Source organism: Actinia tenebrosa, unplaced genomic scaffold (assembly GCF_029948245.1).
Source record: "Actinia tenebrosa isolate PJP-AT-01 unplaced genomic scaffold, QUT_ActTen_1.0 PGA_scaffold8__29_contigs__length_14323225, whole genome shotgun sequence".
Classification (NCBI taxonomy): domain Eukaryota; kingdom Metazoa; phylum Cnidaria; class Anthozoa; order Actiniaria; family Actiniidae; genus Actinia; species Actinia tenebrosa.
Genome location: NW_028292585.1, coordinates 11,769,674 through 11,793,493, shown reverse-complemented (window position 1 = coordinate 11,793,493; position 23,820 = coordinate 11,769,674). Strand labels below are relative to the sequence as shown.

At 35.5% G+C, this 23,820-nt stretch overlaps 2 protein-coding genes, 1 long non-coding RNA gene and 1 other non-coding gene across 8 annotated transcripts in view; 1 reads left to right on the top strand and 3 right to left on the bottom strand.

The window, feature by feature from the left end:
- LOC116306291 (uncharacterized) overlaps positions 1 to 12,562 on the bottom strand; it is a 29,525-nt gene extending 16,963 nt beyond the window's left edge. For 2 of the 5 annotated variants that reach the window (XM_031716315.2, XM_031716316.2), the window contains exons 1-4: positions 12,201 to 12,562; positions 11,803 to 12,075; positions 5,239 to 5,521; positions 2,992 to 3,114 (exon numbers count right to left, since the gene is read on the bottom strand). In XM_031716315.2, the coding sequence (XP_031572175.2) occupies positions 2,992 to 3,114; positions 5,239 to 5,521; positions 11,803 to 11,990 (594 nt within the window). In that variant the 5' untranslated portion in view covers positions 11,991 to 12,075; positions 12,201 to 12,562. Of the gene's footprint in view, positions 1 to 93; positions 227 to 2,991; positions 3,115 to 5,238; positions 5,522 to 7,108; positions 7,349 to 7,393; positions 7,674 to 11,802; positions 12,076 to 12,200 lie in introns of those variants that run through there. The other 3 variants (XM_031716318.2, XM_031716317.2, XM_031716319.2) reach the window with 3 other exon arrangements.
- LOC116306294 (uncharacterized) lies at positions 9,548 to 15,810 on the top strand. The gene is made up of 3 exons (XR_004198246.2): positions 9,548 to 9,696; positions 14,686 to 15,122; positions 15,485 to 15,810. It is a non-coding gene; the product is annotated as an uncharacterized LOC116306294 (long non-coding RNA).
- Trnas-gcu (transfer RNA serine (anticodon GCU)) lies at positions 13,843 to 13,924 on the bottom strand. Its single transcript has one exon. It is a non-coding gene; the product is annotated as a tRNA-Ser (tRNA).
- Positions 15,811 to 20,823: 5,013 nt separating the features above from the next.
- Positions 20,824 to 21,870, bottom strand: LOC148905180 (melatonin receptor type 1C-like). The gene has a single exon (XM_089024347.1). It carries the CDS (start codon positions 21,868 to 21,870, stop codon positions 20,824 to 20,826), a length of 1,047 nt encoding a protein of 348 aa, XP_088880473.1.
- Between the last annotated feature and the right edge of the window lie 1,950 nt (positions 21,871 to 23,820).

Genomic DNA, 23,820 nt, shown 5'->3' with positions numbered 1-23,820 from the left:
TTTCAAAGCAGCTTGTTATGTCTTCAGTCACTAGACATGAATTCAATATACAAACTAAATATTTACAATCAACTCGATGATTTGTGGTCTCACCTCATTTTCCATACTGGTGTAATAGGTCGTTGGAAAACGTCTAAACACCATAGGTGTGAACAGACAAATACAGTCACTTTAACAGTTGATCACAAGTCATATAGTTGTTTTGTAATCATGCACTCATCTGGTTATTCTACTTTGAGCAACATTAGCATCCTTAACCCATTAGTGGTTTTTATGGACCAATAACAATTTACAATGCTAATCACCATAAATTATCAGCATCTTGGAAAAGTCCAATATCGCCTATGTTTAGGTTTATTATTTATTCGCCAACCAAAACGCCAGGGGGAAAAAGTAAGGAAATCCAACAATGATACTGTATTTTGATGTCAATAATGTCAATTACTAAAAGATATACAAGAATTTAGTTAAATTACGACGTGGAATTATAGCATTTAATTGAGCAATGAACGTGACAGGCTTGAATAGTGTCACTGACACAGAAGAGTTAAATCAGAAATATAGCAAAAATAGGATAACAAAATTTCACATTAAGAAAATACTTTTGATATTTTCGCATTTTTAGAGATAAAAATTAGGTCATTAACAATTTTTTTAAATGACCGAATTTGTTTAACAAAAGAGCACAAAAGCAGAACAGCAAATGACGTGTTAATTGCAGTATAAATGACGAGTAGCTCACGTAGAGTGCTCAGAAGAGGGACCCACAGAAAGAGGTCAAGTGTTCCACTTGTGACCTAGTAGGATGCTGATAAAATGATTACTGTCAACATGACTGCTCAGTACAACCTAGATATACACCCAGGTCTCCAATGATGGACCTGCTTATGTCTGTAGCCCTTGCAGATATGCTTGGACCATATCAAGTGTCACGTCCACCAATCGTTACCTAGTCAGTTATTGGCACAAATGATTACTGTCAACAGGTCATGCTAAGAAAAAATCTAGATTTGTACCCAAGCCACTGAAAGTACTTTAATTCTGAAGTCCTTGCAAATATTAGCACGGCTACGGCTTTGCATATACAGAAGGGTAAAAGTGATTGATTGCAAACCACGTTCAATTTCTACTACTCACTCAAATTATGTATGAGTCTACGTAAACTAGAGCGTTGGCGTCTATAAGTAATAGCAATGCACTTTGAGCTATACTAGTAAGTTGCCTTGATTAAAAACCTCTAGACAGTGCGCGCACTGCTCGCCTTATAAACAGATAACAGTTAAATGTCCACAAGGTCAATTATTCATCGTACATGTTGTTTTTTTTGGCAACTGTCTTACTTCGAAACTTTAAGATATTAATTTCAACAAACTTTCTGTGAATGAGCCAATAATCAAGTGCATGTAAGATATTTAGATGAAGCAAGTAACAAAAATAGTTCTATGACTGAACTGTGAAAGAAGTGCTTCAAGCTGTCTAACAACCCTTGATAGAACGTCGTCTTCAAAGGATTATTTAATTAACTCTCCAAATTTCTCCTCAGTGTCGCTTTTGAACCAGTAATTTGGAGAACATTTCATTTTTCCAATGTGTACAATAGTATGTAAATGATAAGTTCTTACTATGGAATAAAGGACTAGTATAACACTTCATATTTAGACTGATGAAAGGTGATTATGGGTTACTTGCCGTTTTGGAAGATCCTTTATGACAGGACATACCTATTGTACAAAAACACTCCTAATCCGATTGAACTACACACGCTAAGACAAACGAACTTCACAGTGAGTTCCTAGGATACCTACAAAACTCGTTCATTCAGCATCATTTCCAACTAGTTTTATTCAAGGGATGAAAAAATTTATATCCCTGGTAAAACGTGATTGGGACAACCCAGGAATCTAGGTAAATGAGGATTTAGGAACAGCATTGCTATTGGTTGGAGTTGTTTGCTGTATTTGTTCAAGCTTTTGATTTTTTTTAATTTGTTGAACGAAGCCATAGCCTTGTATCAACACGAGATAAATGCACCTCCATGCCATAATCCGACAATTCATTAGTAGTGACGGAGTATAATGGAAGAACGGCCACGTTGTTCATTTTCACAGTTGTCTATTCAAATTGCTTATTTGCGAGCACGAACGTCATCTTCAAAAAAACAATAATAATAAATTCAAAATGCACAATGTCAGTGCAACGAAGTGGATAACTAGAAAAAAAACTTTCAAGAAGAAAATTGTCTTAATTTTACTTATACACGACAATGAGGACTATCTTCTGCCAATAAGTAAGTGATTGCTGCTACTGGTGATCCTGAAGCGTGAAAACATCTGTTGCAGTTATCTTTTTACCAAGAAAAGGTTAGACAAGATCAAGAAGACCGCACGGCAACTGGAGCTAAATATGTGAGGTACTCGACAAAGTTATGGTATGCGTCCTGACAGGCTACTTAATCAATACAATTAACACAATTCTTTTCCTTATGTAAACCTCATAAAAGATCATTAATGGGTCTCTAAACAAAGCTAATGTTTGCAGAAGAAAGTGCTCACTCCATTATATGCGTTATCGTCGACAATGACAACCCTTTTGACGAACAGGCCGAGATAAAAACCGATTTATAAAGTGATATTGTCATAGAAAGTTGCAACAGCTAGACGAACACAAAGTATATAAGTATATAAAAACGTATACAAAGTATATAGTGAGGAGGGAGGAGTTGTTTTCGCTCTAGACATTTGGAAGACCGATTGATGATATATAACCACATTGCAGGAGATGGAGTTGAAACATGACTAAGATTCCAGTCCTCAGTGCAGGAGACAATATCATTCTTTCCTTTTTTTCCCCTGCCCTAATATGCTTTTTCTTTTTCCTTACTTTATAACTGTTTTGCAGCCTTCTGTGTATTGCATTTCTGAAAGCTGACCTCTGATCAACATATTTAATCACGGGTTTATACTACTTGCATGGAATTCCAGATGGACTCACCGCTTTACTGTCTTCCATGCTGTCCCTAGGGTCGCTATCACTGCTAGCACTCAAACCTTTGCTGTCACTGTGTTTGCCTTCTCTTGATGATAAGCTTTCATTTGAGGACTTCTGAAGGCGACCCTAACAAACAAATTCAAAATCATTGGTCAAAGTCAGTAGTAGTTTTATAGTTATGCACATTTAGTGGTCTTGTCTACTTTCAGTCTTCAGCCACTTAATAAAAGGCCAACTCTTGTGCGAAAAGCCATGCACTTTAATTTTTTTCCCTTCATCATTCATGAATTGCATTACGCCAGGACGATAAGGTTGAGGATTGCTGGAAGTGCTGCTACTTACTGCATAGAAACTGGCATGATTTAATAGCCAGCGCTACCAACATGATTTTTTGTTTATAACAGTTACTTTTAGCATTACTCAGTATTAATACACCTTAATTCCTGGTATTGAGTTAATAACATAACTTTTCGTCATGGTTTGCATTCATGGCAACTCAATAAACAACAATATATACTAAATACACTCGGTACAAAATAAGATCAACTCAAGTAATTGTCTTCAGAGTAACGACTAACTAAAAGACCATTTCATTACACCTAACAACCAACAGGATCATAGGTCAGTGGAAGGGATTCTACCTACTCCTAACCAGCTAACACCTACCAGAACCGATTCAAAGCAGACTGACCAAGTAGTAACGCGTGGCCACTTACCTTAATGGCATCGCTTCCATCCAATTGTGCCGATATTTTGCCAATACAATATGTTTTTATACTATCAGATTCTCGAATTTCCTTTTCTAGTCGTATTTTTCTAGTGTAGTTTTCGTTAAGAGAAATCACCGATTGTTGATTGAAAACCAATCTTCTCGTTCTCATAGTCTGTTAACTTGTTTACACAGTTAAACAAAAGTACCTCTAATCGTTAGGGAATGTTGTTCCTTCTAAATGATAGAAAAACGATGGTGTTTTGATGGTAAATCCGAAGTACTTTTTTCCCACGGTGTACAAAAGCATGCCAGAACGTCTTATACTCTGAATCTTTTAGCGTTGCTTAATACTTAGTAATAATATACCTTTGTTGAGAGGTGCTCTACAAAATTGGCCCTTTAATACGACGTGTGTCAACAATAAGAGGTCAGTACTTCCACGCTATCAAATCCAATATTTTAAAAAAAGAATATTTTTTTCAACCTTCCTTTCGCCTAGAAAAGTATTCCTTAAGGCAATTATTTATAAAGATTGAAATGAAATTTGCTTCAGTTTTCATTGACAAATAACAACAATACATTATGTGTAGATGTTATTGAACTTTTACTCAATATTTAACGTTTCATCACCTGACCAATACAAAATAGCAGCGGTGGATATGCAATATTATTATGCACCGGAGCCACAAATGATTTAGAATCGTGGCAAACAACATAATGCCTGAAAAATCTGATGATTTTGCCAGCAAATGCAACTCGGCTCCTAGGACATCATGGGGAGATCGTAGCCTTCTGATCACTTCCGTTACATAGAATTCGTTCTTCGATCATTTGACTTACCTCTTAAATGATCATACTCACTTTCCTAGCCACACCATGCCCCGCATTCATTTTTGAATAGTTTTTTTTAAGGTTTGCCTACCTTCTGCTTCGCTTCCGCGGATTCTTATTTATGAAATATACCTGCTTTATACAGGCAATCTTGCTTTACAGGGTAAGTTGTTTGTCAGTTCTTTATTACGTCAAGTAAACACACACCACATTTGTCACCTCATTATCACTAAAGAACGATTCATTTCCGATCTTTAATGAGCTGTTTGTCCAGCTTATAAAAGAACAGTCAAAAAGCAAACTGAAAAAGATTTCGCAGTCAAATACTTTAATTACAGCCAATTGATGTATCTATTATTAGCTTTAAAATTGCGCCCTTATTTGGGTTAAGTTGTTTATTAAAACTTCATTGGATCTTCACCAATAAGATCAGGTTTGATACTTGATGTGCTTCGCAGCATATCTCGCAAAAACAAGTAAGTCTGCTGCCCGGATGCTGTTATGCGTCTTTCTCGCGTTCGTCTTGTCTTAAAAACGGCTACTAAAAAAAGCTCTGTCCATATATGTTCATTTCATGACTTTAGTTTAATGTGAATAAATCACACTAACGAGTCATAAGAACAAAATAAGTAATTGGATTTTATCAGTAAAAGAAGTGAATCTTAGAGCACGTCAAGTTCTCGTCAATCGTATCATCAAGTACTAACCTCTTTTCCGTCATCACAGCCCATCTTGTACATATCCAATTGCTGTTTTCCATCTTTATTTGACCATTCATCCCTCTTATTTGATGTTTTATCATACTCGTTATCCTCGTTATCATTCTCATCCAACATGATATTCCATCTTCTTCGAAATACCCACAGTAAATCGGTAGGATCGGTGTAAGAACGCTGGCGAAACTCACTAGAAATACAAGTTGTCCCTCGAACAATCCTCATTCCGTCTGGGTCAAATATTACTGGTGCTTCAGTAGTTTGGGTCCTAGACCTGATGACGTAAAACATTACGATTAATTAAGAACTACGATTGGATCTAAGGCAATAAAAAATACTCTCGTTCAAAATTCCTTTCGTAAATATATTCATGAAACCGCAGAATTTGAAAAATGGCTTCTTGACGTTCAAGCGCCGGAAACAAGTCTTTGCAGTCTTCCAATCAAAAGTTCTTTTTTCATAAAACAACTTAAACAATAAATAATAAAATTTCAATTCTTAAGTGTTTCCTGAATGGCCCTCGTTTTCTTTCCAAATATTTTCCATTTATCAAGACTTTTTACCATGCAATATACTATTTTCCAAAGCCCGACCTGACATGATCAATTCAAAAATATATATATTAGCTTACCGTGAATGTTCATTTGTTATATTTTTGTTAGAGGGCGACACGTTCTTAAAAGTGTAATAAAGCATAGTGCCTTTGACAAAAGCAACTCAAACTGACCCGTCACTCCAACACCAATGTTTACATAAATACCTCCCATGACGTCATGATGTTAGCAACATAACAATAATAAACAACTTATTTAATGATTCGTAGCGTTCGCACGATCCATCTTAACGTACGATACGGATTAGAATTCCTTTAATCCCCTCTGACGACATCATGAAAAGAGTCTAGCTATTTTTCAATACAGCTATGCATGGTTAGAAATAACTAGGCAGTCCCATGTATGCGTCAGACCACGGAGATGGTGATCATTTGAACTAGCTGAGTCTCAAAAGTAAAAAAAGAATGAATTTTAAGTTATTCCTAATAAGGAAGGGAAGAATAGGGAAGAATATTCTTCAAATCAAAGAACTGGTATAACTGTGGACACACTACTACTAAATCTAACTTGGTTAAATTACACTTTCGTCATGCAACAGTAAGGTCAATTACACGATCTTGTGTTAACGTGCTAATCTGAGGCTAGATCATCTGGCAAGGAATAAAGAAACAAGTACCGTCTAATAGCTTCAGGATAAATGTGATTACCCTGTAAATAATCATCACAGATCAGAGATGTTTCATCAACCACCAGGCCACTTTTATCATCTTCCAAAGGCACTCAATCAGTCATAGCCGAGCCTAGTCTATCGATCGATCGTAAACACCAATTATCCCTATTTCTTTGCGGCTTTATACAAAGTATATGTCAAACACATTTATTTTGGTAAACATTTTTAAAATGTACTGATGTATAACACTGTTCTCTTTCATGGCAGGCAAGGTCGGTTAACGGTAGAAGGATTTTATAAGTTATTTTTTCAACATCTTTTGTGTGTCGGTCAATAATTAATAGGTGTCAATATGTAATAACACTTGATTGCCGTTCAAAACTAATTGCTTGTCCAAGATACGGAACGTTAGTATTAAACGTGCTCTAATAAGATTGACACTGGTGCTAACGACGCACTAACTCTGGTCTAGTTAATTTTATATTAGAGTTCATTAAAGGCGGTTCTTCGATCAGTTTTTGTATAAATCAACAATACATGAAATACTATATTCGTCAACTAGACAGAACTTCAGACGTCGGGTCAAAGATACTTCATTTTCCTTGGAGTAACAGCTTCAAAATAAGACTCATCTCACCTTAGATTTCTCTTTCCTATTCCCTTATATTCTTTCTTAAGATTCTTCAAGCCCATGTTCAACTGACCGGCGCGTTTCTTTGCACTTTGATAAGTCTATTCTTTCTGATTGTTCTAACACTGCCTGGCACAACAGCGATTATCCAGAGATTGCCCAGATTAGCATTGGCATGTACTGGTTATTGTTGAAAGGGATTAGCTAATAAGCCATGGCTGGTCTGGACACCGCTCCTTTTGGACTACGGAGAAGGAGTAGTAACTAGATTTTTAAAAAATACAATGATACCTGATGATATAAATGACCGTGTTTTAAATCCTGTGAGGGTCCTGTTCTCTAAGGAAAACGTGATAGAGAAGCATGAGTACTAAACCATATCTACACATCGAAATGTACTCATCCACAAAGGAATATGTTGCTTCATTCATATAGCATCTCAAATACAAACTGCAATGAAAAAGAGCCCGCCTTGCTGCTTCCTTTTTGCAAACAATCCTAGTGTTTTATGGGGTTTTCAGATGCCATCATTACATATCTTTCTTCGAATGAGCTACTAAACCAGGTAGTTAAGGGTGGCGGAGGGTTTAAAAAGGCAAAAATGAGTGCGTCAGTAATACGTGAAGTAGTTAAATATATAGAGCGTGATACGTGTAAGCAGGTCTTACGGTTTAAAACTTTTATGCTTTTTGACTAGTACGTGACACGTGTAATTAAAAAACAATGTGCGAAACGTGACTGGAATAAAAGTTTGCAAGGTTCCGACTCGAAATTGATTTTTTTCTCGTTAAAAGGATCTCGAAATAAGTGAATGTCTCGCCATAGAGGCTCATTTCATAGAAGTTACCTCGTGAGCAGAATATTCCTTTTACCTTCTCCATGCTCTCGCTCATCTCTCGCTCAGGAGAAATTAAAGGAGGCTCTGCCAGCAGGGTGAATATAACTACCATGTAAATCTACTCAAAATGTAAATCAACACTGTAGTCACTAGTCAGTTTGCTTGCTTTTCAAAATCGCAAAAAAAGTGCGTATTTTTGTTTTTAACTGTTTGACTTATTTGCGATAAGAGTGAAGAAAACGTTCTTCTTTCGCCTCCCTTTTTTAGGCTTACTTTTTAAATCTTGAGCGATTTGGAATTTATATCAAACTGATAGGATTGATAATTTTTCATTGACCCATTGATATAACGGTAATAACAGTGCAGCACCGGTACCCCTTTTTGAGCTTCTTAATAGAAAACTACAATTTAATCAAATCTGAAAATGGAAAAGATTGTATAGTTATTCATTTGTCTCACGATTGTGCCACGGCACGGGTGCAAAGACTGCGATTCTAATGCAAACTGCTAATCTTCATCAGGCGATGGTGCAGACTGGAAGGTGTTCTTCTTATATACCGTATAAGAACTGATATCACTCCCAGTCTATACAATCGCCTGATGAAGCCTGTCAGTAGCAGTCGAAAAGTCGCGGTCCTCCTAACTGCCACAATCGTGAGACACATAAGTATAATCTTTAGAATTTCATCTTAAATATGGTGTACTGGGAAATTCCTCCCGGGATATAGCGGTATTGGTCGGGCTAGAAATCTCCAGCGTAGTCGCAAGTGGTATCGCCCTGCCACCGACACGGCTTAATTTGAGCACTCGATGATTTCAAACTTGAAAAACTAACAAAGCATGCGCATGCGCATCCTGAATGATGATCATACCGCTGATCAAGTTGACCTGCGGGCTGATCACTTGAGTGCATATGGCACGTTTTGTCCACAGAAAGAAAACAATTAAAGTCAGAAACTCATTAAAACTCTATTATGTAAAGAAAGGTAATTATGTTTGCATATAACACGATACACAATCATCTTGGTGGGGGTTAAGAAAATACCGACTAGGGTGGCCATGAAAGAACTTTTGTTCCAATAGAACTCAAAGACTAATCTTAGAACATCAAGCGACCGTTGGTTTCCGTTCTAGTGGCAGGTCTGTCATTGAAGTAAAGTTTATACAAATATTTATCGTGGTACATTTACATTCTAAGCTTTTTCCTTAAGACTCTTAACTTCTCTTAATACCCGTGTCATATCTCAAGTAAAGCTAGTTTATAGTTTTGTATAGTTCACGTCGAAAACGGCAAGCGTGGGTTAATGAAATTAAGAACTCAAGGTGATAATAAAAATCCTCCATCCATCCATATCCCAAGCACTTATAGTTCTTTCCTTCAACCATTTTTTCAGGGACCGTCACTTTGACTTTTTTCTATCTATCTTTTCTATTTTTTCCCTCTTTTCCCTCGTTTTACATTCTTATTCAGAGTTTTTTTCCTATGGCTTTGTCTCTACGTATTCCGGAGCTGAATACAAGTGTAGCAAAACATGACGAATGTGCGTGATGGAATCTAAATTGAACGCAACCGTACCATCTCAATCATGAAGTCTGGCACGCAGATTTCCGCTGAGAGCTAGACAAGTACGTACGTATATCCATACATACAAACAAGAAATAATCGCATGCATTGGAAGAGTCATTCGAGCATACAAACAGCAGGTAACCTGTAGCCATACCTCATTGTCACTATCTCAGTGGACCAACCGTGAAGGTATGTCGATAGCATACATAACGACCTAACATTTAACCACTGTTTAATAACTTCGCACAAGTGTGTTAATTAATAGTAATTAATAATTCCTTCGTGTGAGGGATTTGAACATCAAAACAGAGTCAGAGTTTGGAACTTATATGGTTCAACTTAAGGTCCTTTAAGAAGCTGAGGGAATAAAAATGTCTTCCTGGTTTTGAAAGAAAATTCTCCAATGAAAATTCCAGACTAAGCTCACTGATTATATAACTATTATTTCTGGACACTTAGTGCAGTAGGATTTGAGTTTTTGTGTGATGTGGCCATGCCTGACCCTCTTCGATTAGCGTGGCCAGAAAATGTAACAATAACTCGTTTCTACAATTCGCGTATCCACGAGTTAAAAACCGACTTAAAAGCAGTGACAAACATACAAATGGTTCTTGAAAAACCTCGTTAACACAATTAATATTTAAAATAGTAATAAAAGCCTAACTATAAAACAAGTAAACAATAATTTAGGGCTTAAACTCGGCAGTATTGAACGCATAATTTATTACTACTATACTATGTCTATTCTTTGCGTACATATTTACGGTGTTCAACTTATCTTTAGAGAAAAAATATCGCTCTGGGATCCTCACGAATACCCTACATTTCATATTCTGGCTGCGTTACCAGCGTGGTTGGTCCTTGTAGTGTAGTGGTTAACACATCGGACTAGAATACCGAAGACGTGGGTTCGAATCCTGCCAAGGGCATTTGATATTTTTCTCTTATTCTCTCTACAGTATTAAACTTCAGTTTTGTCAGAGTTTTTGGAACATCAGTCAGACGGTCATCATAGTCAACTATAGATTATCTTTAAGTTTAGTGATGATTTTGAACGGCCAACTCTCAGCTTTTTTCCGAATTATATTTTAAAAGGCTAAAAGTGGGGAAGTAGGTCTAAAGCTACTAAACCTTTTACTACTCTTTCTTAAATTATCTAGAGTGTTTGACAGTATTCCATATTCAAAAAAACCTCGCCACTTAACAAAAAAATATTGGTATACTTGGCTGTAAAGCCCGCGAGTTTTGCTTTCTCGATAATAAACATCATATGATACCTGTTTATATTTTACTTTCAAGTGCTGTACTTAGATTGTAAGAACTGGTCAACCACAACGAACTCTAGGGTCTAAATCTTAGGGAAGCTGAAACTCTTTCTTAGCCTCTTTGTAGTGAAAACAGAAAAAAAACAGTTATTTTGCTGATCGAGTTATTGAGTTTAGTTTTTTTTTTTATCCGACAGAAAACTAACCTTCTAATCTTAATAATATTTATTGCATGAAATGTCTACTAAGTAGTTGCTTCTTGACACATTCGGGTGCCAATGTCTGTTCTTGAGTCAACAGTGCAATTACATCTAATCAAACGATACTCTAAACCTTGTACAAGGTACTCAACTATTTTAGAATCAACATGACAAGCCTCTTTAGTGCATTTTTTGCGTTCTTTTGATAGTTTGGGTGGATTTTAGTAGAGTATAAAAGTATCTTTGCGATGAACAAGCTGTGGTTTAAGTAAACAAGTTAATTCACAAGGGGTGAGAGATATTCGTACACCAGCAAACAAGGCTTGAAAATCTGAAGCAAGCAGATGTGGCGACAAGCAATGGAGTCAGTTAATGTAAAAAAAAAAGCTCAAAAAAGTCTTTCTGTGAAGCAATAGAAAGAATTTTGAACAGTAAATTTTAAAAGAATGATTATGATTACGATTTTTTCCTTTTTAGTAATTTATAAACAGAATAAAGGCGCTATTTAAGCTTATATGGAGCCATTCGATCATTTGAATGTCAGATGTGATTTGACTTTCATTTTAAGCTCAATGCAAATGCGTCATGTTGAGAAAAAGAATACCAATTATCATGAAACTGCAAAGACCAAATACAAATTGAAAATTATAATTTTTGGTAGACAATTTTTTCATCAGTATTGTTTGCTCACAGTAAACAAACGTCCATGTTCTTTCATGAGCCATGAACGTTATTCTGTCGGCTTATTTACGAATATTATTCCGCAGAATATACATCCATGGTTATATCAATAAGTAAATCAATAGCCTTGTTGGGTTTACAATAAATACCTTGTAGAAATACAGTCTTGTTCGTCATTCCCGACTTGTTCCTCCATTGCTTTTTGCCACTTTTCTAATCCACTTCCCAGGTGCGAATTAATTCTTTCTTTTGAGATATGACGATTTTGATATTCTTCCTCTTCTTCATCCGCCTCAGTGATGGTTTCGATGTGTTTCAGTCCTCTCGTAGTGTTCATTAAACTGTCAGTCTCAATGCTCTCATTCACGAATAGCGACTGCCACAGACCGTTCGTGCCCTCAGTGAGAGGGACCAGCAACACACTGTAAGTGAAACCATCAATAACTATATATCACATACAGTAAACAAAGCATTAGAATATCATTTAGATATGAAAAGATAACAATGACACTAACATATAATACAAAAATACACTGGTATATCTTACCAAAGTGGATATCAAATTGCCTTACGTCTTGAGCATTTCGAGTATGGTTCGGAGTCGCTGAACTAGGTATCTGCTCTTCAACCTAACCAGTACTAGTTAGTTATTAATAAGCCGTAAAACGCCGTCGAGCAGTGGATTAACAAAATAGGAAGTAAAAACCCGTAATTATAAACTAGTCCGCTGACATCATCAAGACTGTTAGAGCCACCATAATTATAATTTACAGAAACACAGATGGAAAAACAACACTATCTCTTCCATGCAATACTTAACGTATTTAAAACTCTGATCAAAAGTAGTCTAGCTATCTTCAAGTACTCGAGCAGAAAGCACTCATCCATATGAGGGCCACTCGCCCTGGACCAATCACGCTAGACTACTAAACTTTAAGTGCCTTATAATGTATTTTTACCATAAAATATACAGAATCAATAGGACAAATTCACTGTCAGCCAAAACGAGGGGATTGTGTGACAAAGCGATAAGGGAAGGGAATTGTATTTATCACAGCTTAGGATGTTGGAGGGAAATACTTGGGAACTGAATGTAACTGCATGTGAGTGGATGTCGTTGCGAAAAGTAGGTTGTTTATCAAGCAGTCATGATAATATTAAAAACATATGATATCCGAGAATAGATTTATGATAGTAATTATTTAAAGATTCCCGTCGCGTGATTTCCGTAAATCGCTTTATTCTTCTATTTTCATCCACAAGAAATTCTCAGAAAGAAAGAAATTCTCAGAAAGAAAGAAATTTTCAGAAGAAAGAAATTCTCAGAAGAAAGAAAGAAAGAAAGAAAGAAAGAAAGAAAGAAAGAAAGAAAGAAAGAAAGAAAGAAAGAAAGAAAGAAAGAAAGAAAGAAAGAAAGAAAGAAAGAAAGAAAGAAAGAAAGAAAGAAAGAAAGAAAGATTAGAAGTAGCACTTTAACGATTATTTAAGTCGATCAAGATTATTCTTTTCACTTAACCTCGTTTAATTAGAGGCTATGCACCGTCACGCGATGGTAGCCATGACAGGAGGCACAACGATAGAGTCGTTCTCCCCTGAATTCTTTCTCATGTAAATCAGATTAGAATAGATTCAATTGTTCCTGCCTTCTGTCATGGCTGCCATCACGTGATGGTGCAAAGCCTGTATAGTGCTCAACAATCAACAAGCACCAACCCAGACGGCACAGACATTTTTTATCTTCAAACACTTCATTTAATAAATAGATAAATAAATAAATATTTTGTTCGACACTCAAAGCTTAGTTTTTTATCGCAAACATAACCTTATTGAACAGGAAGGGACAAAAACAATGTGCGTGGGATTCCTGTGGTTTTCAAAATGTTTTTTTCTGGGATCCCTGTGGTACGTAATTATTTTTGTCAGGTAATAATTATTGAAAATCTAACAGAGTTTTGTAGATTTACTATCAGTGATGAAAAAGAAAGTTTAAATATTATTAATATTAATAATATTAATATTATTGATAAATCAACTTAGGGTTTATATTTATAAAAAATTTTAAAAAATAGTATTGTTAGCGTAAATTGAATTCGATGTTTTAAATATTCATAGTTATAAGTAATTTGAAATATTAAGAATATTGAAATCTTTAAGAAAAAAGGAATTTTTTGAAAAAGAATAAAAATGTACGACGAGGATGGGATTCGAACCCACGCGGGCAGAGCCCATTGGATTAGCAGTCCAACGCCTTAACCACTCGGCCACCTCGTCTTATGAAGATATAAATTTCAAAATACTATATTTAAACCAAACAACTACTCTTATGATATGGCTGCCTTTATTTTGGTATTTCCTTTATGAAAAACGTCGTTATCAAAATATAATCTTTTTTATCAAATTTCTTTCAAAAAACTTACAATCTCTTCTTAATTCGCTAAACTAATTTCTTTATCAATGTTAAACTCCCTGGCCTTAGTTTTATGATTTAGTTCGTCACACTGACGACTAAAAACGTTAAAATCACAGTTCTAAAGCTCAATTTTATAGATAAAAGTGAAAGGTAAAAATATAAGTCGGGAAAAAACTTAAATGTGATTTTTGAGCAAAAAAAATAAGGGTTTCTGATCCTTGTTTGTTGGCTGTCATCATTGATTTATTTATTTATTTTTGATCCGTGCTTTCATGCCATTCATGCTTTCATGTTTCATACTGATACTATAGCTGCTATTATATTCAACGGCATAGCATATCCCCGAAGGGGGGAGGGGTGGGAAGCGGCTGTACACAGGCTAAGCATAGCCTCATAGGTACACAGATGTTTTATTTTTTTTAAATATGCGTACGAGCCATTAGAACTGAATTTACTAGGTCATTTTAATTTATTAACAGGTAAACAATAAGTTTATCAAATCTGATGTCGCTAGAGAACCCAACACATGTAGTTTTTTTTAGTTTATTTTTTATTTTTAGTGTTTAAAAAAAAAACTTTTCCAGTATTTAATTGAGGGTTTTACTTACTTTTATTGTTCTAGTCATTTTACCAAGCAATCATGAAGTCTCGCAGTCTGTGAAGTCTTGCAGTTATAGGCTCATCGCAGTGGGCGTTTGCAACGGTTTTGAAAAAATGATTATCAAAGAGTTCATACAGAGTTTGTGATTGATTTGGTTTGTCCGGATGCAGTATTCATAACGGGTGGTCGGCGAAAACACTTATAAACGCGACAATACAAATGCAGTTGTCACTCAACTATACCTGACGGCCAAATAACACATTTTTATCCGGCACTTTTTATCTAGTTTCATAATGAAAGGTTGTTGCGGGCTCTTATTGTCAGCTTTAGTGATTATTTTCCTTTCATTTCAACAAGTACCCCAGAATAGTCAAGCCTTTATTCTTAGTTTCCCCGCTCCGAAGACACCCAAGCCACGACTGTCAAATTCCGCTTCGACGCTGGATTTATTTACACGAGTGAGTAAAACAACAACTGCAACTTAATTGTTTGTAAGCTACAGCTTGGAATAGCTGCTTTATCAGCTGTGTTTATTTATTTATATGTTTGTATTTAATGGAAAAATTTTAAAGCCGACTTTTTTTATCCTATTCAGCCTCTAAGAACTGAAATTCATTCGCACGATTTGTTGTCTTTGTTGTTTTTGTGACAGCTATGAACATATTTTTTATCCATTTAAAAGATGTATGCCCTATAAAGAATTATTATACAGTGCATAAAGTGTACGGATTTGGTTGGGTGGTTGCGCACACGTAGTATTTTCACTCAGTCATAAGACACCATACCAGAGCAGTAGTCAAAACCTTGTTATGTTGGTTAGTTTGCAGACACTGGAACAAGAAAAGATGCCTGTCAAGAGAAAACGTGGCTGCTGCAGAAGAAACATCGAGAGGGAAATCTGAACAACTTTGGCTGCAAAACGGACTGAGCCGGAATTCGAAAACTGAGTGGTAATCGGTGCCGATGACTATAATTTGCCTTAAAAACTTCCCTTATACTTGTTGCCAGAAGAAAAGGGTGTGACAATTCTTTTACAATTCAAAATAGTTATTTTACCACTTTTAAACATATTGCTAATTTTTTATGTTAACTACATTGTAAACGGTTAAAACTACAAAAAAAAATAAAGAAAGAAAGTGAACTTTATTATCTGCGAAGGTCAACGTACATTGACCTTACTTGTTCCATTTTCTCATATATAGTATGTTGAAACTAAGATTATTTTCTCAATTCTAAGCGCACAGGTCATTGACAGCTCGAACGTCAACCGTATCACATAGCAAAAACTGCACCAATGCACGTAATACCAATGACGGACGATTGTCCTTAGGCTGTTCAGAGGATGGATTAAGAAAACTAAATTAAAGACAGTTATTCCAAATGTTTTATTGGAAGATTCAGTAAATCTCCTCTGAAAGTAAGGAAATTTAGCGAGATGTTTGATATGCAAGGGAAGCAGTCATCTTGACCAAACTCATCATTCCAAATATGGTATTAAAACTCCTATTTTGCATATATGACTATTCCGGAACATGTTTGTAGTGTTACACGTTTCAAAGTTTTCAAGTTTCACAAGTTTCTGTTCAAATTAAATCGAGACTCAATATGAATATATAAAAACCGAATGGGGCCTTTACTATTTCTTAATAATTGAAAAATCACAAAAAACAACCCCTGAAAATCAGCAGACTTAAATGTTAACGGATACGAACCCATGACCTTTGCGATACCAGTGCAATATTTTAAGTACTGTTTAATAAACGAGCAGGAGTGTTTTATCGGGTATAAAACACGAGGCGCAGCCGAGTGGTTTTAGACCCGATAAACCACGATCTGCGAGATTATTGAACGGCTTAGAAAACTTATGATGTTTGTTCTCATTGTGTACCGATTTTTTTACGAAATGAACCAAGTTTGATAGAGAAAATCCAAGTTAAAGTTTATGCAAATGAAGACGAATCTTTATCAGATATAAAATCACCTTCATGGTCATGATTTCTATTATTGTGTTTTCTTCATGAATTATTAATGAGTTTTCTAACCAACTATAAAGCTATCTAAGCCACACAGAGCAGGTGTGAATAGTTGGGATAATTCGAAGATACTAGAAGGCTATCTTGACTCCCTTTAATTACTCGAGCCTTTTGGCCCTCCTCCAATGTTCTAAGATAAGTTAATAATAATCTGCTAGAATGGCCGCAAGAGTTTTTTTAATTAGTCAAACAGAAAAAGAATATTCCCGGGACTGGAAAACTTGTTAAAATTAATATACGATGCATGGTATATTTGAGGTAATTGAGTTCAGAACTTACTTATGCCCCACGAAATGATGATCAGTGGATAGAGATAGAGTAAAAGACATACTAAAACGATCACACAGTCATAAACAAGTCTTTATGATTTCGCAAACAAAACCATTGTCATTTATTTTTACCGATTTCTTAATTTCTATGTGCGAGATTCCTAACGACAATAATAGGATTAGCTATGCTGTTTGACATGCGCAAGAAAACGACAATCCACATTAAACAAAGTGTTACGTTAAATAGTCAGCAGTTTTGAAGAGCCACTCCCACAACTTTTGAGAGGCTTTAAAATGTCCAAAAAACTTTCAATTTGCCTACATGTTTCTTTTTTTGAATAACTTCGAAGTGCTTTTCTACTTCAGTGTTCACTCAGCATATAAAAATATAGTCCTTTAGTTTTATTCTGATATAAATTTTGTTTCGATAAGTTTGAAAGAGTCCTTGTCAAGATCGTTTCCTTATAAGTTGATCGTATTAAGGACGAGACATTGAACTTCGTGGGTCACACTTCAATGATAATGATAGTAACTCTTCGTCCATATTGCAATGGCGGAATGATGCCCACCCAGCTAGCAAGATAAACTTCAGTTATTTCTGAGCATTTTAGTATGTATTTCAATGGGATTGCTTGAGAAAGGTCCATGTCATTTTTGCACTGTCGTACAAGGAATTAGAGTATAAAAAATAGCCATATTCATTGCCAAATTCATGGCGGGGTTCGTCTCTCATGGCAATTGCTCGCAATCAAATTTGTCCATTTGACTTGATAAATTTAATCCGGCTTTTTTAAGTATATTTGTGTTTATATATTTTTTATGAAATTGGTTAAGAACGGTCTGTCACTTTCGCTCTGATTCAAATTTTTCTTTGTCCTCATCACTTCAACTATCTGATATTTCATTGAAATTAACAACACATAACTTGTGCTAGTTTAGAGGTTATTAAGGTTTATAAATGGTCCAAATATTTACAAACTGATATCATATTTCGTCCTCTCATCATCTTCTTAATATGTCTCTGTAGAGCCTAGTGACCTATATTTTCTAACCTTCGCACTTCCGTCATTCTTGAGTCTTCTCTTTGAAGTTATATTATGATACTTACATTATGATGCGACGTATGTAAAAGAAATAACATACTTTAATGACTTTTCGGACTTTCGCACAGGCGTTTTAATAGTAATTACTTTCCTTCAGTTCTTTCCAACTGATTGCTAGCAGAACCTTTTTCAATTATCATTTTGGAACGATGGATCCCTATTATTCCTATCAAACTGAGAATGGGTCATTACCTTTTATCAGGTTGGGAAGCGAGTTGCTCTAATTAAAGGAAAGGAAGAACAAGGGAATCGTTACTGGCTAAGTGAGCAAATAAATTCGGGTTTGAAGACGATGAAGCTTTGAATGTGTTTTTAATATACGTGTTTTGATAATGCAGAACAACAGGGAATCGTCCAAACGCGACCCGGCCTAACGTCTTCTTTCGGTTTTCATCGAAGTTTATTGACAACTGACAAAAAACCAATAAATTTTAACTGATAAAAAGGCTGAAGTTTAACTGACAAATGTCAAAGACAAATAAGTGAAATTTTGACTGGCAACTGACATGTGGACCTCCCATCCCATCCAGACCCTATAATACGCTGAGTCCAATTCAGTCTTGTGACATAGCCTCCTGCTTACCACCCTTCTTCGTCCGCAGCAATTAATTTGAAATCTTGAAATTAAAGGAATAGGATTCCGATTTTTTAAGAGCCGCCGATGACTATACGAATCATTTAAAGATCAAATAACAAATTTTAAATTGGTTGCTTACTAATTGTAGGGAGTGTATGAAAAACATGGCTACCTATTTGTCGTTTACTAATTTTAGTTAAAAAAACTTAGTGTTTGTTCGGAGCTAGGAAAAACAGATATTTTCGCCACCGAATGAAAGTGACTGGAATACTAAAGATGACAAATAAGACGGATATGAGAAGTATAGAATTGTTCTGATATCAGACCACTGGTTAATATATTTCAGGTGAAACCCATTTTTTAATCGATATCAAATTTTAATGAATTTTTAAGTTTAAGAAGTCAAAAAACGATATCTTGTTTTTTCATTATAGTACACATCCCATCCACAGCTGCAACTATTCTTTTCAATTCAAACCCGAAGAATAGAGTAAAAAGCAATTAATTCAAGTCTTGACGATGAAAAAAAATTGATTAAGATTTTTAAGTTCGTTGGTGAGAATTAATTAAATTCTTTTAACTTGTTTTGTTTTAATGTTTTTTTAGATGGAGCAAACAAATCTTTGAATGCAATAGAAGTGTCCTACATATATATATAGGTGGTCTATTCTTCATATGATGTCATTCTAGCCGCATTGGAGTAAATCAAAGCATGTTTCCATGAATAAATTCGAAATATGATTGGCCAACTAATCTTAAAGTTTGATTAAATATCGGCCTCTCATGATGAAATCATTTTTTGATAATAAGTGGGTGTCAAAAATGAATTCAAATAAAAGAGACTTATCGTGTTTGGTGAAGTATTCAGTCGAAAATCCATACTTATTCCGGCTAACTAACTAGAATACCTTTAAACTAAGTCACATGTGACGAAAAATTACATATATACATGAGGAGATGCACAAGAAACTCGAGAGCCGGAAGACATTGATATTTGTCATCGGCATCATTTACTTGATCACTACTATTCTTGGCAATGGAATGACTTTGTACATCCTGATCAAGAACCCCGTCCTGAGCACGAAACGAGCAAATATGTTTATCATTTCACTAGCAGTATCAGATGGTAGCACCATTGTGTTCCATAGTCATCCTCGAATCGTCTTGGATACTTGGTTATCATGTCTGTCAGTATCATGGTTTTATGATTGTTTTACTTGCAATTACATCGACTTTGACGCTCGCCCTTACTTCGATCAATCGATTCTTCAATGTTGTTAGACACAGTGTTTACCCTCAATATTTTGCGTTCAGGCGTACAGCAATAATGATCGCATGTGTTTGGCTAGTGGGTATTTTGTTTCCAAGTATTTACTTGTGGTCGGGCGAACAATTTTTTTTCATGACAGCCAAACTCGTTTGCTACATGGATATCAAAGCCGCATGGTTCAGCGGAACTGCAGTGATACTGTTTATATCATTCCCTTTTTTTATCATGGTTTATTGTTATACTAGAGTATACTTAGTCATCAGAAAGCACAACTCCCAGATCTTTTCCTCTGCTAAAAATAGCACGCTCAATGTACAGGAAGTCAAAATAACCCGTATGTTGTTCTTCATCGTATTGTTTTATATCGTTAGCTGGACACCTGTTTTTATCATAGACTCAATTGACACATTCAGAGGATATTCATCTCTTCCATTCGATGCTTACATTGCGTACACTATTTGCGCAGCTTCGTCTAATTGTGTCAACCCAATCATCTATGGCATTATAAATCCAACATTTAGAAGAGAGTACTTGAAGGTCTTTAAATGTTCTAGAAGACATACGAATTCGATCTCAGTCAGAACAGTGCAAACTCCAGGCCCTAAGTAAATCACAACAGGCCTAAGCGGTGAAGTTTCAGCGTCCCTTTTGACCATAAGAAAGCTTGTGCATCCGTATACCTTTAACAATTCCAGACAAAATGAAAAGGCTTTTCAAAAAGTACTAAGTACGTGAACTGTATTGCTAGCAGTTTTCTTTTATTGGATCTTTACTTTTATGTGATAAGCCGCACGATTTTAGACCTCGGGTCTTTAATGTAAGATAAGTTACTGTCCTTAGGGCCCATCATCCTAGCTGTCTAGACATTAATCAAACTTTTCTGAGATTGTCCATTTGTAAGCAACATTTATTTAGTACGGGTAATATCTTTGACTTGTATCCTCTTAATAGCAGTATTTGTTCCTTTATTTGCTGGCTTCTCTGGTGAAACGTTTCGTTTTCTCGTGCATCGTAAACCACAAGTCAATGTTTTAAGGTACTCCTTCCTAAACACTGGATTCATGATTCCATATAACACAGGATTTATAGAACTGCTCGATGCTGCAAGAAATGTATAGACCACGTATGCCTCTCTTGGCAGAGACCACCTTAATTTGATGATGTCTATAAAATCCATGACAAAAACAGGCAGCCAACAAGTAGTGAACATCACCACGATTAGAGAAAGTGTTCTTGTGATGTTGATTTCCTGGACTGACAGATTTTGGGAGGAACTTCCCCAATTCGACATTGATCTATTATGCTTTTGGATGGTCTTATAAACTTTATAGTAACAGAATGTTATGAGCATAGCAGGAAAGGCAATGTAAAAGGTCACAGTTAGTAGCAGAAAGACATAATCATCAATTTGCAGATAACAGAACATCTTGCCTGGATGAAAGACATATTCTCGGCCAGATAGAATATACGACACCGAAGCTATTAGGCTACTCATCCATACAGTACAAATATAGCATAGAGTTTTGCGTTTCTTAAAGTATTTGTTATATTTAGTAGTCTTAACGACACGGAAATATCGATTAACGGCCATCAAGGCTAAATTTTCAACCGAGGCACAGGCGAAGGTCAAGGCTGCCATTCCTTGGAACTGGCACAAGGTGCTGCTGAAAGGCCATTTAGAGAACATTATAGCTCCCAAACAAAGTGGACCAGAAAAGACTCCCAGTCCAATATCTGAGATAGCTAAGGAAGCAATTAGAAAGTTAGGAATCGTTCGAAGAGTTGGATTACAAATAATTATTTTTAAAGTGATAGTATTGCCAACAAGAATAAAGATTTCAATAATTGTCCATATGATGCATTCTAGCCACAAAGCTAAAGGTCCCCTGGATTTTAGGGCTGATAGCAATCTGTCTAAGTCACTTAGCGCAGGCGATGTCGAGTTGTCCTCCATTATAAATTATACCCCGAAATGTCAATCCTGAAAACAAACTCGCATTTGCACTGTCGATTATCGAATTGTCTGTTCTCCTGTAAAAAAAAAAGCTTGATTATTCTCGATCGTGAAGGCGGAGTGACAAACACTCATTCATTACTTTTACCTTAACTGTTTCCAGTTTTTTTTAGTAATTTTGACTTTTCTAAAAAGCAGTATTGATTTCGGTATTCAAAGAAAATAGAAGTTGTTTGTCCTTCTGGAAGCTTCATATGTTTTCAGTAGGTCCAGCATCCTTTGAATGAGCAGCTGAATGGTGAAGAGGTCTTTAAAATATGCAATAGGATCTAACAATATAGGTAAATAAAAAAGAACAAATACTGTTTAATTGCTTTTCTTTGCTTACGTTTAATTGTATAGTTTTATTTTTCTGTCGTGGTTGGATATCAATATAGGGGTTTTGTGGATGTATCTCTAATTCAAGATGGCAGCCTACTCAGTATAAAGCATGGAAAATTTAGAAATGTATTAGCTTGTCAGTTTTTTTGTTTTTTGTTTTTTTGTTTTTTGTTTTTTTTTTTTTTTTGTTGTTGTTGTTGTTGTTTTGTTTTTTCTTGTTTTCTTTCATTTTCTGATTTTGTCAATACGACTTTCCACAATTGTCTAATTACTTTTCACATTCCTCTCATTATTAATTTTCTGATTTCATGAAATATTTCGTCCAATGAATCTTTGGGCTTTATTTTAGTATGTGACTTTATCCGTTTTCATAGATTTGGCTGAATATATATTATATATAGTAAAAATTAGAATGTCTGAATCACTGTACTTTTTTCGTTTCGTTTTACTTTGTATTCCTTACTGTAAGATTGTATTGTTAGTAGTATCTATTATAGAAAATAGTTTTTTTAATGAATACTGTGACTGTTACAGAGGCCGGAAATAATGTTAGCAGGGAAAAAAACATTATACGGTGGAGACTGGAAGGTTCCAATAGTATTACGATAAAACAATTACAAAGACTTTCAAACTTTATGGGAAAGCTCCTTAGACAGTTATTCAAAATTATTCAAATTATTCACAATTCTCTATTATTGCAAGCTCACTGTTCGGCTCTCTTTGATGCAAAGGCACGGCTACCTTTCAAGATGGCGCAGGGAAGGGACTGGGTAAGGGACTACTCCTTGTCTGATGTTCTTCCAGCATAGGGCTCAGAAACAAAAGGCAATGCTCCTGCTGGGGAAATACCAAAAAGAGCCCTTTGCAGTGTTATGATCAATGGCTTGTATGTTGAAAATGTTGCACATTGAGTAGCATGAGCTGTTGACATTTCAATGAAGATCTCAGTGCAGTCAACAGGCACCCTGGTATTGGTTTGGTTGCATGTTTTTTCATCGAAGACGTGTGCAGTCATTTGAATATCTAACGGATGAAAAATAGAATTGGAAATATCATGTTAATAACTTAGTGAAAAAATGGGACATCGCCTCTCTGTTTTCAATCGCATTTCTAATATCTAGATACTAATACCCGTCATATTGGCTATGGCTTAGTTCCAATAATAACAATATGTCTTTAATGATCATAAGATAGACAAACATACCTTAAGTTACAATGTTTATATAGATAAAAAGAAATAAAAATAGAGTGCGTGATGGAAGTTTTGCACCATCACGTTCCCATCCATTATACTGCTTGGGCTTCCTGTGGTTAGATGGCAGATCAATAAAATCCATTTTCTCTTGGGAATTTAATTCTATCTCATGTAAAACGACTGTATGCCTGTCATCTAACATGGCTGCCGTCACGTGTTGGTGCAAAACCTCTATTACATAAATTAAGCGTGCATACATTACAATACATTATCTAAAGATTAGCCTATTTACAAAACATTACGACAAGCAATTTCTAAAAATTAACTTATTTACAAAGGAATCTCAAATCATTAGTAATAGTTTTACATTTAGG